At 45.2% G+C, this 14,201-nt stretch overlaps 1 protein-coding gene and 2 long non-coding RNA genes across 3 annotated transcripts; all 3 read right to left on the reverse strand.

Annotated features, from left to right (window-relative positions):
- Window positions 1–492: 492 nt before the first annotated feature.
- On the reverse strand, window positions 493–2,083 carry LOC121708924. Its single transcript, XM_042091890.1, has 3 exons — window positions 1,863–2,083; window positions 1,336–1,618; window positions 493–1,209 (listed from the first exon to the last, which is right to left on the reverse strand). Exons 1-3 carry the CDS (start codon window positions 1,946–1,948, stop codon window positions 553–555), a joined length of 1,026 nt encoding a protein of 341 aa, XP_041947824.1. The 5' UTR covers window positions 1,949–2,083; the 3' UTR covers window positions 493–552.
- Window positions 2,084–6,715: 4,632 nt separating this feature from the next.
- Window positions 6,716–13,066, reverse strand: LOC121709110. The gene is made up of 2 exons (XR_006031841.1): window positions 12,433–13,066; window positions 6,716–7,158 (listed from the first exon to the last, which is right to left on the reverse strand). It is a non-coding gene; the product is annotated as an uncharacterized LOC121709110 (long non-coding RNA).
- On the reverse strand, window positions 11,101–12,424 carry LOC121709090. The gene is made up of 2 exons (XR_006031837.1): window positions 12,241–12,424; window positions 11,101–11,152 (listed from the first exon to the last, which is right to left on the reverse strand). It is a non-coding gene; the product is annotated as an uncharacterized LOC121709090 (long non-coding RNA).
- Window positions 13,067–14,201: the final 1,135 nt, after the last annotated feature.

Below are 14,201 nucleotides of genomic sequence, written 5' to 3' on the forward strand. Positions count from 1 at the left end.
TCTATTTCTCAAAACTCCACACACAAAATCAACAATTGCTCACACAAAATGCCAAATGCCTCAAATCTCCAGCAAAATGACACACAACATTCAAAATGTCAAAAACACATGTTTAAAGCAAACATTCGCCTCACATTACAAACACTTTTGTCATAATATGACATTTTGGATACATCATGTACACACTGTTGTTCAAAACCTAAAGCACTTCTGTCTTTCATGGAATTCTATGTTTATTTCTATATAAAACTGCAGAGAAAAGGTGAAATATACTCACAACACACATAAGCAGAATTGAAACCAAAAATATTTATTTTTTCCAAATCATTTGCTGCATTGAATACAATATTTGTACAGCACATAAAACAAATCCAACTACCACATGTAGTTGGACAGAAACCAAACACATCCAGGAAAAAGCTGATTTCAAACAAATACTTATACTGTAAACAAAATTATTACTGTATTTGTGTGTGTGTGTGTGTGTGTGTGTGTGTGTGTGTGTGTGTGTTGCTTGGGCAGAGGGTAGGAGTTGGGGGGTTGGGTGTGTGTCTAGGCTTCATCTCTCCTCCGGGCTGGGTCTGGCCACAATACTTCGTCCACGTCGCATGCTATGTTCTCTCTCGCTAAACACCGAGGAAAGAACCTTCTTGCATGGCGCATCCATCCTTGAATAGAGACAGCGTCAATGTCGCCACATGCTTCCTCCATTGCCTGGAGAAGTGGAATGCGGGCATAGGGACGACGATCATATACTCGCCAGCGCCATGTGGAGAAAAATTCCTCAATTGGATTGAGAAATGGAGAATAAGGAGGCAGGTACAGAACAGAGAAATGAGGATGGGTGACAAACCAGTTCTGGACCAGATGGGCCCGATGAAAGCTGACATTGTCCCATATGACCACAAATCTTTGCTGATCTTGATTCTGCTGACCTGGAACAAGTATGCGATGAATTGCATCCAGAAAAGTTATGATGTGAGCAGTGTTGTAGGGTCCAAGTGTTGCATGGTGATGCAGGACACCATTATTTGTGATGGCAGCACACATTGTAATGTTTCCCCCACGTTGCCCAGGGACATTCAAAATGGCCCTTTGTCCAATGATATTTCTCCCCCTTCTTCTAGTTTTTGTCAAGTTGAAGCCCACCTCATCTATATATATATATTCATGGAGGACATCTCCATCTGCATCCATCTCCAAAATTCTCTGTAAGAGACAAAAGTATATATACAGATATATAGACACACACATGTGCAAAAACCAAGACACTACATGTAATCTGGCTCGGTAGGTGCAATTCTAAATGTACTGGAAGTGGTTTTGCATACATACATCCACAAAGTCATGACGTAGGTTCTTCACTCGGTCGCAGTTCCTTTCAAATGGGACCCTGTATAGCTGTTTCATGCGCAACTGATTCTTCTGGAGGACACGATGAATTGTGGACAAGCTTACTGTAACAATGTTATTGAAAACAGTTGCATCATTTATAATATGGTGTTGGATCTGATGGATTCTAATCACATTATTTGCCAGAACCATATTTATGATTTCGGTCTCTTGCTCGTCGGTGAATTTGCGCCCTCGCCCTCCACGATTCCTTTGCCTTTCCACTCTGTAGAAGATTCATAAACATAGTGAATGTGTGCTATGTCATATAGTCAAAAATGTCTTCCTGCAGTAAGCTGTACCATAGTATATGATACTGTAACACACCACACTGGCCATTCATGATTCATGAAATGCAGTACAGTAACATGATACAGTACAGTAAGAACTACTATTGTATGCATTTTTCAGTTGTGCTGAAATAACTATTATGTGTACAGTATATTACTGTAGATACAGTCGTTGCATACCTGTTCTCATTTCGATATGTTCGGATAATGCCTGCCACCGTAAATCGATTTACATTTGCCTGGACCCTCAGTCCAGCCTCCCTCATGGTCAACCCATGGTTGATCACATGATCAATCAATGTAGCCCTAATCTCATCTGAGACGGCTCTCCTTATTTCCCTTCTTTGCCCTCGTCCTCTTCCATGTCCAACTCGTCCAGCTCGTCCTCTTCCTCCTCTTCCTCCCCTTCCTCCTCTTCCAACTCCTCCTCCTCGAACCCGAACACCTCGTGCTCGTCCTCTGCCTCTACCTCCACCTCTCCTGGCTCTTTCTGCGTTGTCATCCATTGTTCAAAACAGACATCTTGACATTTGACCTATTTATAGGCCTATACTAAGCCAATGATTCGTTGGTGTTCAATAAAGTGATGAGTGTTTGCACATGTGACGAGTGGGAGTGAAGCACTGGTGATTTAGTGTGGCATTTTGATAGGTTGTGTTTGAAAAACTAAATCAAGTTACTTCCTGTTAGATTTTTGTGTGTTAAGTAGAAAATTGAGTGTGGTGTTTTGCAAAATGTGTTTTAGTACATTGAAAACTGAGTCAAACATTGAGAATTAGTGTATGGTTTTGCAGATTTGGTGTGAGGTTATGATGTTTGGATGACATGTTTAGAAAATTGTGTGACGAGAAAAGATTTTGTGTGTAAGCAGTTGAAAAAAACTGTAATGCAGTGCTCCACAAGGTACAAAATGATATTACAAGATGACGACAAAATGGTTGTTCCTTCACATTCTGTTGCTATTTCCAGATCATTCTTGAATGTCAAATAATCATAATCCAAACCCTCCCAAACCAGCTGTTAACTAGTTCTAACTCTACTTGGTCAATGACTAACCATTAGCCCAAATCCTAATCTCACTCATTTCCATATGAGGGCTGTTGGTCCTACAATGTTTTCACAAAAAAATGTCTTAAACAAAAAAAAAATTGTTCACAAAAAAATTGTCTGAGCAGCGGTAACATCACCACCTGACAATTAGTCAGCCCAAGATCAATCCCAAACCCGCCGTTGCAAGTCTGTGTCACTTTGCATAAAAGTGTCTGCTACATAAAAGTCAACCTTAACTTTTAACTTTAGTAATAATAATACAATAATATATTTTCTAAAACAAACTAAACAAGTGGTCTTCAAACCCCCACAATAATTTTGGTATCTTTGTCAAAATTAACATCAACCACTTTCACATGAATGTGTATTTCTCTGTTGAGGCTGCCATAGCATCAGACAATAATATACACAAATGCAGACAGACCTCAGACACTATCATGCAGAGTATTTTCAGCACACCTGGACCCAATCATAATCACAGCACATAACAGCACACCACTCTCCTCTGTGGTGCAGTCTGAAGTCTTTCATTTGGTACCGGCTCACTCCCAACGAAGCTTTCAGAGCTCCATTGGAGTTTCATTGTCCTTTTGAAGTGGACTTGCTGGAGATTCATTACAGCTAGTTTTTTTTTCTGATGGTACAAAAAAAAGCTTTTGGTAAAATGCTCTCAGCCAGCACCCTGCCTAGAGTGTTGAAATGCTGTTTTAAAGCATTGGCCTTCAACACGCCCCTGAACACTTCTGAGGCAAAACTGAGGCGACTTCCTCTAACATGTGTCATCTTTGACATACCAGCTGCCACTTTTCATTGCCCCTTTAATCAGAATGGAGGTTGGAAGAATGCCGGCTCAGACTACAAATAGGCTCTGAGGCTAATGTATGTCTATATAAACTCACAAACCTGTCAGTTTCCATTTCTCCTTGTTCCAGCCAGCCACTCTGTAGGTGATAAAGGGTGGATAAATAATGAGTCACTCCATGCAAAACACATTGGTCATGACTGAGATGATTGTATAGTAATCATTATGTTTTCTATGCTATAGTGACTGTGGTGCTGTATTATAAGCAGCAGGTAAAAAAGCATTTTTCCTTATTTCTTATTTTTCTTATTTCATGTTAATAGTTCCATCCTCAGGCAACCCAAGCTCACTGTTATTCTAAGGATGTAAGAGTATAAAGCAGCCATAAGTATTAAAAATCACCAGAAGTCATTCATTCACTGTGTGGCATTGCAAACCACATTTCAATGGGTTATCTTTCCAAGGGGAGGGGGGTTGGGGGTTTAAGGCTGTTGGAGCGGATCATGTACTTGATGCGGCGTGTGAGTGGATCTGAGAGGCTTTGACTCTCCAGCGCTCCCAAAACATCAGGTGTGAGAACAGAGCGCCCACTCTTTATTTTTCAGAGAGCTTTTTTCCCTTCTTCCAGTCTCATTCTGTCCGTTGTTTCTCCTCTTCTTCTCTTGTTCTCTCAGCGTAATTGCCACATGTCAGTCCTTGTCTATTTTTCTCTTCTGCTTGAAGTGCGTACGCCACTCTATTCCCACCTCTTCTGTGCATCCTCCTTTCCATCTTTCCATCCGTCATGATCTCTCTACCACCTTTCTCTCATCTCCACTCGCAATCTCTCTCTCTCTAATCTCATATCTATCTCCATCTGCTTTTTGCATTTCTTCTCTCCAAGTTTCTCTTTCTCTCTTTTCCTCTTCATTTCTCTCCATCTACCTCCCACTGATGTTTCACTACTCTCTGACTTTCTGTCCATCGCAATGGCATGCTTAACATACTATTTTCCTCTCCCTCTTCATCTGTCTTCTCCATCTTTCCTTTCTCTCTTCCCATCTCCCATCTACATCTCTACCTCCATCTCATCTGCCTCTCTCTCCATCTATCCTTCTCTCTTCCTATCTACATCTCTACCTCCATCTCATCTGCCTCTCTCTCCATTTATCCTTCTCTCTTCCTATCTACATCTCTACCTCCATCTCATCTGCCGATCCTTCTCTCTTCCTATCTACATCTCTACCTCCATCTCATCTGCCTCTCTCTCTCTATCTATCCTCTCTCTCTGTACGTGTACATAACTTTATATCCATCTCTCCCCTTTCTTTCCCTCTCTTCTCTCCATCCCCCTATTTTTATAACTTCATATCCATCCCTCTCCATCCCTTTCTCTCTCCTTTCTTCTGCCTCCCACCTTGTTCCCTCTCTGTTTGGCTTGTGCTCTGGGAGCCCCCTGACAATCTCAGGCAGTTACAGGCAGCTCTCCTCACTCCACTGCCCTTGTCTCTGAATCCACAGACAAAAGGAGGGAAGAAAAAAAAGAAAAGAGAGAAAAAAAGAGATAGAGGAAAGAAGAAACAATAACTGCGCCCGAGTCTACTAAACCTTGCTAACTCCCTTCTCAAAGAGCAGCAGACATTTGTTTTCTGCCCTTCAAACACTGGAGGGAGTTCGAGAGGGAGGGAAGAAGAGAGAGATTTTCTGCACGAGACAACGGTTTTTATTTTCGGAGCAATTATGAAGCGATGGGGTCCCTCATCCCACCCCAACCGCACCCCAACTCCCTCCACCATCTCCCCTCCCTCTTTTTCATCTGTGCTCACAGCCGAAGATCAACCACCAATCACTCGTCTCTTCTGTACCAGGCGTAGTGAACGATGAGCGCACCACAGCATTGGGAACTGTGTGTGTGTGTGTGTGTGTGGGGTGCAGGAGGAGGTTTGGGCGGAGGTGGTGGTCGTGGGGGCTGATGTGGTGCCACGGCAACCATTATCGTGCAAACCATTAGCGGACCGGCTTCCCTGCTGAATCTGAGGCAACGCTGACATCAAAGCCGAGTGGGCGAGGGTGGTGGGGTGTCGGGGGCCAGGGGGAGTCAGGCGGAGGTTCAGACGACGCCTCGGTCAGCGGGGGTGCTCTGCGGGCACACAGGGCCTTGGGTAATTGGCAGGCCTGTCGGTACCAGGATGGGAGGGTGATGTCCTAAAATCTCAGAGGGATGTGGGGGAAAAAACCCAGAGGGAGAAATAAAGACAGAAAGTGAGAGGTCGATGTCAAGCAGTGAGAGAGGGGGGGGGGGGGGGGGTTGAGTTAAAATGAGAAAAAGCGTGAGGGTTATAGGCAAGAGATAAAATGAGAGACAAAGGGAGATAAAGCTCTCAGATGCAAAGAGAGAGAAATATTTTTTTTAACAGAAGAGTTGCAGGAAGAGGAGCAGTGGTCACTGTATTTCATTCGAGGACCCATACAAGAGGTGAGAAAGAGAGAGAGGTGAGAAGAGAGAGAAATGGGGGACAGTACATGAAGAAAAGAGAGAGTGGTGAAGGAGGGAGAAGGCAAGACAGACATGGAGAGGGCAGGAAACTAAACATCACTTCAAATCTCCCTCAGCTAGTGCCTCTCCAGACAGACCAGAGGCACAGCCATAGCCTCAACGCATGCCCAGTCCGGGCCAGAATGGTTGCAGGGTCGTGGGTCCTCTCTGGCTAATGATGGCTTAGGTTTTTCTTCCAGCCCAAACATCTGTTGTTTGTAGCTGGTTCCCAGTGTGAGCTGCACACAAGAAACACTTACCTGACTGTTTGAGACAGGGGGGACACCAGCAGCTGCTGCACACAACACAACCACTGACACACAAGAACCACAGCTGATGTGCTGCACACAACACAAGCACTGACACACAAGAACCACAGCTGATGGTACAATGCTGGGTCAACTCCATGAGTAGCTGCATAGAATAGAACCACAGACACACAAGGACTTCAGCTGACTGTGTGATGCTGTGTCAACTCCGTAACGTCAGCTGACTGTGTCAGTATTCCTGCTTTCATGACACCTGCTGGACATTTTGGGTATTTGCAACCATGTGCCTTTGTTTTCTTTGTGTAAAGATCCCGCCCTCACCTGTCATGTTTCACTTCCTGTTGTCAGCCTAGTCAGCCATTTTGTGCTCACCTGTTTCTGGTTTGCCCCTTTCTGATTGTCTGCTCACCTGTTCTTTATTTAGTCCTAATGATTAGGCCTACTTATTCTGTGTGTTGTCAGCCCCAGTTTGTCAGATTGTCCCAGCGATTTGTCTGAGCACTTTCAAGCCTCTGTTGGATTCTACCTGTTGTTCTGTCTACCCACCTGTTTGAATTCTGCCTGTGACCTGTCTTTTGGATTTGCCTGCCGTTTTGGATTATCTGCCTGTCTGTGCCTTTTGGACTGCTTCTCGGACCTGACCTTTGCCTGCCTGTGTATTACTCTTTGGACTGTGTTTTTGGTTTGTCAGCCTTTTGCCATTTTCAGTTTTGTGACCGAGGGTCTGCCTTTTGTTCAGTTTCCACCGTATGACGGGAAGTTTTTTGTTGGAGTTGTTTTCTTCTGTTGAATAAACTTTTTGAACTAACTCTGCACTTGGGTCCGAACTATTTACGAAACCTGACATTACAATCTGACCAGACCATGGACCCAGCAGAGATAAAGAATATTCTTGATCGGCATGGAGCAATGCTGGGGAAACACCAGACACAGCTTGCTGCCGATCTTGCTGCTAAGGTACAACAGCTCCAGTTAGCCTCTTCACTACCACCTCCTTCAGCCCGAGAACCTCGCCTGCCTCCGCCTGAGACTTACTCAGGAGATCCAGGATCCTGTCAGTCCTTCTTAGCTCAGTGTGAACTGATTTTTGGACTGCAGCCTTTGACCTTTCCATCGGATCGCTCAAAGATCGCCTACATCACCCAGTTTTCCGGAAGAGCTTGTGAGTGGGGAATGGCTATCTGGAGCAACAGGGCGGAGATCCAGGATAATTTCACTCAGTTCACTGATGAAATGAAGAAGGTCTTCGATCGCTCAAAACAGGGAAGGGAGGCTGCTCGTGAGATCCTCAACCTCCGTCAAGGGCGCAGGTCAGTGTCTGACTTTGCAATTGAATTCCGCACTCTGGCGTCCTCTACTGGTTGGAACCTAGAGGCCTTGTATGATAAATTCTTCAATGGACTGTCTGAAGCTCATTCCTTGTGACTTACCTTCCTCATTTGATGGCTTGGTGGATGTGGCTATCCGGGTGGACACTCGGCTAGGTCAGCTTCATCGGTTGAAGACAACCAGTAGCTCTCAGCGGACCGAGCTTCGTCGAGGGAAAAGTTTCCCTCTTCAGGCCCTTGAGGTAGGATCAAGGTCATCCACTCCACCTACTCCGGAGCCAATGCAGGTAGACCGGACTAGACTTTCGCCAGCTGAGAGACAGCGAAGGTTGGATTCTCACGCCTGTCTGTACTGTGGTCAGCGTGGTCATTTTGTTTCAACCTGTCCAGCAAAAGACGATGCTCACCAGTAAGGCGGGGAGTTCTGGTGAGCGCATTACCCTCAAAAGTCTCCCCGTCCTTCCGCACTGTCCTGCAAGCAACTGTGATGTGGAGGGGCCATCAACACACCACCTCTGTCCTCATTGACTCTGGGGCTGAGGAGAGCTTCATCGACGCATCACTGGCTGCCTGATGGGAAGTTCCAGTAACCACCCTGCAAGCTCCACTAACTGCCTCAGCACTAAATGGGACCTGTTTCGCCAAGGTAGCCCATATCACGTCCCCGATGAGTTTGATGCTCTCTGGTAATCACACTGAAGAGATTGCATTTTATGTTATTGATTCACCACAGATTCCCATAGTCCTTGGTCACCCTTGGCTAGTCAAACATAACAACATAATTCTATTTTGGGCTGGAGCTCATTCTGTCATTCCCAGTGTCTGAGGTCTGCCCTTAACCATTTACCTGTTTTTTCTGAGTTACCTGAGGAGTTTCCGGACCTGTCAATGGTTCCAGAGGAATACCTTGACCTGAGACCTGTCTTCAGTAAGTCCAAGGCTACCTCTTTACCACCTCATCGGCCGTATGATTGCTCTATAGACCTGCTTCCTGGAGCTTCTCCCCCTCGAGGTCGCCTGTACTCTGTCGCCCCCTGAGAATATGGCCATGAACAAGTACATTGAGGACTCCCTAGCAGCAGGTATTATCCGTCCCTCTTCCCTCTCCAGCAGGGGCAGGGTTCTTCTTTGTTGGCAAGAAGGACGGATCACTAAGACCTTGCATTGATTACCGGGGCCTCAATGAAGTCACTGTCAGATAATCCTCAGATATCCTCTGCCCTTGATGTCCTCTGCCTTTGAACTGTTACAGGGGGCCACAGTGTTTTCAAAATTGGACCTTCGCAATGCCTATCACTTGGTGCGAATCAGGGAGGGAGATGAATGGAAGACGGCATTTAACACACCCACAGGGCACTGAGTACCTCGTAATGCCCTTTGGACTTACCAACGCGCCAGCTGTCTTCCAGACCCTTGTCAATGATGTGCTGAGAGACATGGTAAACAAGTTTGTTTTTGTTTATTTGGATGATATCCTAATTTTCTCCAGGTCTCTTCGTGACCATGTTCAGCATGTCCGGTTAGTCCTCCAGCGGTTACTAGAGAACCAACTGTATGTAAAAGCAGAGAAGTGCGAGTTCCATCAACGCTCCACATCCTTTTTGGGCTTTGTTGTCTCTGAAGGTGGTATTGAGATGGACTCCTCGAAGATCAAGGCAGTTATTGATTGGCCTACCCCCCAGTCCCGCAAGGATCTGCAGAAGTTTCTGGGTTTTGCCAATTTCTACCAGAGATTTATCCGTGACTACAGTTCTATTGCCTCCCCTCTGACTGCTCTGACGTCATCCTCAGTCAGGTTTTGCTAATCGGAAGGGGCAGAGAAGGCTTTCCAGCAGCTCAAGAGGCGTTTCACCTCTGCTCCCATTCTGATCATGCCGGATCCGTCGTGTCAGTTCATTGTTAAAGTGGATGCCTCGGAGGTAGGGGCTGGAGCTGTCCTATCCCAGAAGGACAATAAGTTGCACCATTGTGCCTTTTTCTCCCACAAGTTGACACCTGCTGAGAGGACCTACGATGTGGGGGACCGAGAACTTCTGGCGGTCAAGCTCACTCTTGAGGAATGGCGTCACTGGCTAGAGGGGTTGAGGTTCCTTTCCTTGTGTGGACGGACCATAGGAACCTGGAATATTTGAAGTCTGCGACACGACTCAACGCACGCCAGGCCAGGTGGTCTCTTTTCTTTAGTCGATTCAATTTTACTTTGTCTTTCCGTCCAGGTTCTAAGAATGCTAAACCTGATTCTCTCTCTAGACAGTTTAGAGTTCCTGATGCTACTCCAGCCCCTAACACCATTTTTGCCTCCTCACTGTTTAGTGGGTGCAGTTTCCTGGAATATAGTATCTGTGGTTCACAATGCCCAACAACAGACGCCTGCTCCAGCTGGTGGTCCCCCTATAACTGCTTGTTTCTCCCCAGTTCTGTCAGTCCTCAGGTTTTGGAGTGGGGTCACTGCTCCCGACTGACCTGCCATGCCGGAGTTAGGAGGACTATGGCGTTTCTTCAGCAACAGTTTTGATGGCCCCGAATGGTTGCAGATGTCCGAGCCTTCATCGCTGCCTGTCAGGTCTGCGCCTGGAACAAGAGCTCTAATCAACCACCCATTGAACTCTTCCAGCCACTCCCGGTACCCAAACGACCGTGGTCCCATATAGCATTGGACTTTGTGACTGGTCTTCCCCCTTCCAGTGGTAACTCTGTTGTTCTGACTATTGTCGATAGATTTTCCAAGTGTGTGCACTTTGTTCCCCTGGCTAAACTCCCTTCTGCTAAGGAGACGGCTTCCCTCATGGTTAACCATGTCTTTAGGATCCATGGGTTGCCTTTTGACATAGTGTCTGACGAGGTCCTCAATTTGTGTCCTCATTTTGGAAGGAATTCTGTAGGCTTATTGGAGCCACTGCCAGCCTTTCATCAGGTTTCCATCCTCACACCAACGGCCAGACAGAACAGGCCAACCAGGACCTTGAGAGGGTCCTTCGGTGCCTGGCTTCCCAGAATCCCACGTCCTGGAGTCAGCATCTGGCATGGGCTGAGTATGCCCACAACTCCCTTCCTGTTGCATCTACGGGTCTCTCCCCATTTCAGTGTTGCCTTGGTTACCAACCACCTCTCTTTTCTTCTCAGGAACTTGAGGCCTCGGTTCCTTCTGTCCAGGCGTTTGTCCGGCGGTGCAAGTCGACATGGAGACGTTCACTTCCTGTTGTCAGCCTAGTCTGCCATTTTGTGCTCACCTGTTTCTTGTTTGCCCCTTTCTGATTGTCTGCTCACCTGTTCTTTATTTAGTCCTAATAATTAGGCCTACTTATTCTGTGTGTCGTCAGCCCCAGTTTGTCAGATTGTCCCAGCGATTTGTCTGAGCACTTTCAAGCCTCTGTTGGATTCTACCTGTTGTTCTGTCTACCCGCCTGTTTGAATTCTGCCTGTGACCTGTCTTTTGGATTTGCCTGCCGTTTTGGATTATCTGCCTGTCTGTGCCTTTTGGACTGCTTCTCGGACCTGACCTTTGCCTGCCTATTAGGGGTGTAAAGATTAACCGATACGTATAGATATCCGTTTTTAACGTGTAAGATACGGCTACATCGATACGTGAAGCCCCGTATCGGGGAAAAAACTGAAATGAACCGGCCGTTTTTTGGTTACATTCATTGCCCAAAGTTGTCAAATGACCTCATTACCCATACATCTACAGCAACTTAAGCATGTGACAACTTGCACTCGGTCGGCTTTTGTTTTTCGAAATCCAGCGCGAAATTAAACACTTATAGCATTCCTAAACAGCAACGATAGTCTGTAGAGTAGCCTTACCTTTGTTGAAGGGTTTTCCTTAATGTTAAATAATAATTTGGCCCTTGCTGCTAAAACGATGCACAAATTATTAGCCAATGATTTTGTTCATATTCACTCAGACTTGTGGCATTATAGGTTTCTGCATTAGGTCTACTGTTGGAACAAAATAAGCCCAGAGAGTTCATTGATTTGTAGGCATATTTTATTCTTGTAGGGTAGGCTAGGCTAAATGAGAAAAGGCCAAGAGTGTCTTAAGCACTGTTTTATTTTATTTCGGTATTGTCTTACCTCAACAAGGCTACAGCTCCATGAAAACAATCACATATAACTATAAAATCTGTAAAGTCTATAAAAATGTATTTTTATGTTGTATTTGGCTGCTGTGTTTGACTGAAATGTAGACTATTCTTTTTTCATTTCAATACAGTATATGAAACAAACTTCAGTTTAGATAATCATATTCACACATTTTTATAGATAGATAGTTAGATAGATAGATAGATAGATAGATAGATAGATAGATAGATAGATAGATACTTTATTGATCCCCAGGGGAAATTCAATTCCTAATTGACAACCATGACCATGATAATTGATAATATAAAATGAATGTGCACCATGAGCAAATGATAAAAAATCTTTCAGAATGCTTTCCATTCTTGAACTGCATGGAATTGCATCGAATCGCATCGCATCGAATCGTACTGAATCGTTTTTTATAAACATGTATCTTTTCTTGTATCGAATCGTGCCCATGTATCTAGATGCGAATCGTATCGTCTTTTACATGAGAGATTCACACCCCTACTGCCTATGGATTACTCTTTGGACTGTGTTTCTGGTTTGTCAGCCTTTTGCCATTTTCTGTTTTGTGACCGAGGGTCTGCCTTTTGTTCAGTTTCCACCGTATGACGGGAAGTTTTTTGTTGGGAGTTGTTTTCTTCTGTTGAATAAACCTTTTGAACTAACTCTGCACTTGGGTCCGAACTATTTACAAAACCTGACAGACTGTGTGATGCTGTGTCAACTCTGGAACCGCAGCTTAATGTGTGATGCCGTGTCAACTCCGGAACATCTGCTGGCTGTATCACACCGAGTCAACTCCAGAACCTCAGCTGACAGTATGATGGGTCAGGTCTCAGAAGCTGCTGCACAGAGCAGAACCACAGAAACTCAGCTGACTGCATGGCGCTGGATGGCCTGCAGATACCCTCAGCTGACCCTGCCTGGGTGCGCTCCAGGAGTCGGCTTTCTCTGAGATGCCATATGGTTACATGAGCTGCAAGCAGGAGAATACGAGTGGGGCCTGGCTACAAGCCATCTAACATTCTCTCTATCTCTCCATCTGTGTGAGTGTATGAAAATCTAAAGGGCAAGGTGGGCGAATTGGCAGCATGGAGTTGAAGAGGACAGCAGTGTGAAAACACATTCCTATTATCAGAGTGTGTGTGTGTGTGTCCACTAGTGTGGAAAACAGGTCTATTATCTCAGTAATTACAAAGCTTCAACCTCACACCCTCTATGACCTGAGGCCATGTGACAGAGTGTGTGTGTGAATTGTGTGTGTATGTGGGTACAGGCTGAACTGAACTATACCATCTCGAGACATTGCTGTCCATCTCTCTCTCTCACACACACACACACACACACACATACGCACACAGTTTCCATATTCTTTTGCTGTTGCCTCTCTGTTGTCTTTGTCCTTTGTTGTGCTCTGGTTCTATTATTTGATGTGTTGTTGCCTTTGACAGATGGGGTTTCCAAGCTACTCACTGATAATGTACTTGTTGTCATGCCAATAAGCAAACGAAAAAAAAAAGATCTTGGAGCTCCGATGAGGCTATGGATGAGGTGTTCCACCTACACACACACACACACACACACACATTACTGTATAAACAGTTTTGGCTTGTGTAGATAAAGACTGAAGAACAGAGTGTAACCCTGTAGGAAATGCATGGTTAATTTGCCTTTTGTTTTGTAAGCATTTAAATGAACAGTCACTATTTTTGGAATTCTTTATTTTTATGTTAAATAATAATTGTACGAATTCATGTGGAAAAGATTGCTATTTTGTTTTACTAAAATGTATAGAAAATGACTGAAAGATATACAATTATTTGTTTTTTATTTGTTTATCAGTTTGCATACCAGGAGAAAGTGGGCGTGGACGATGCCATCACTTATCTTCTACACAGGACACATTCCCACATAGACAAGGGGAAAAGTGCTGTGAGAATCATGTTCTTTGATTTCTCAAGTGCTTTTAACCCCATCCAGCCCCTCAGATTGGGAGACAAGCTCTTGCAGATGGGTTTGGACGCTCACCTGGTAACCTGGATTACAGATTACCTGACCGAGCGACCACAGTTCGTCAGACTGAAGAACTGTCTCTCTGACACTGTGATCTGCAGCATCGGAGTGCCACAGGGAACTGTGCTCTCTCCAGTCCTGTTCACCCTGTACACATCTGACTTCTGCTACAACACTAAGTCATGCCACATGCAGAAGTTTTCTGATGATACTGCAATTGTGGGGTGTATCAGGAACAGGCAGGAGGAGGAGTACAGGAGCCTGGTGGAGGACTTTGTGCAATGGTGCAAACTCAATCATCTTCAACTTAACACTTCAAAGACAAAGGAGATGGTGGTGGATTTCCGCAGGTCTAAGCCCACTCTGCTACCAGTCCACATTGATGGGGTCAATGTGGAGGTGGTTAGCACCTACAAGTATCTGGGTCTCCACCTGGACAATAAACTGGACTGG

This window comes from Alosa sapidissima, chromosome 1 (assembly GCF_018492685.1).
Source record: "Alosa sapidissima isolate fAloSap1 chromosome 1, fAloSap1.pri, whole genome shotgun sequence".
NCBI lineage: Eukaryota > Metazoa > Chordata > Actinopteri > Clupeiformes > Clupeidae > Alosa > Alosa sapidissima.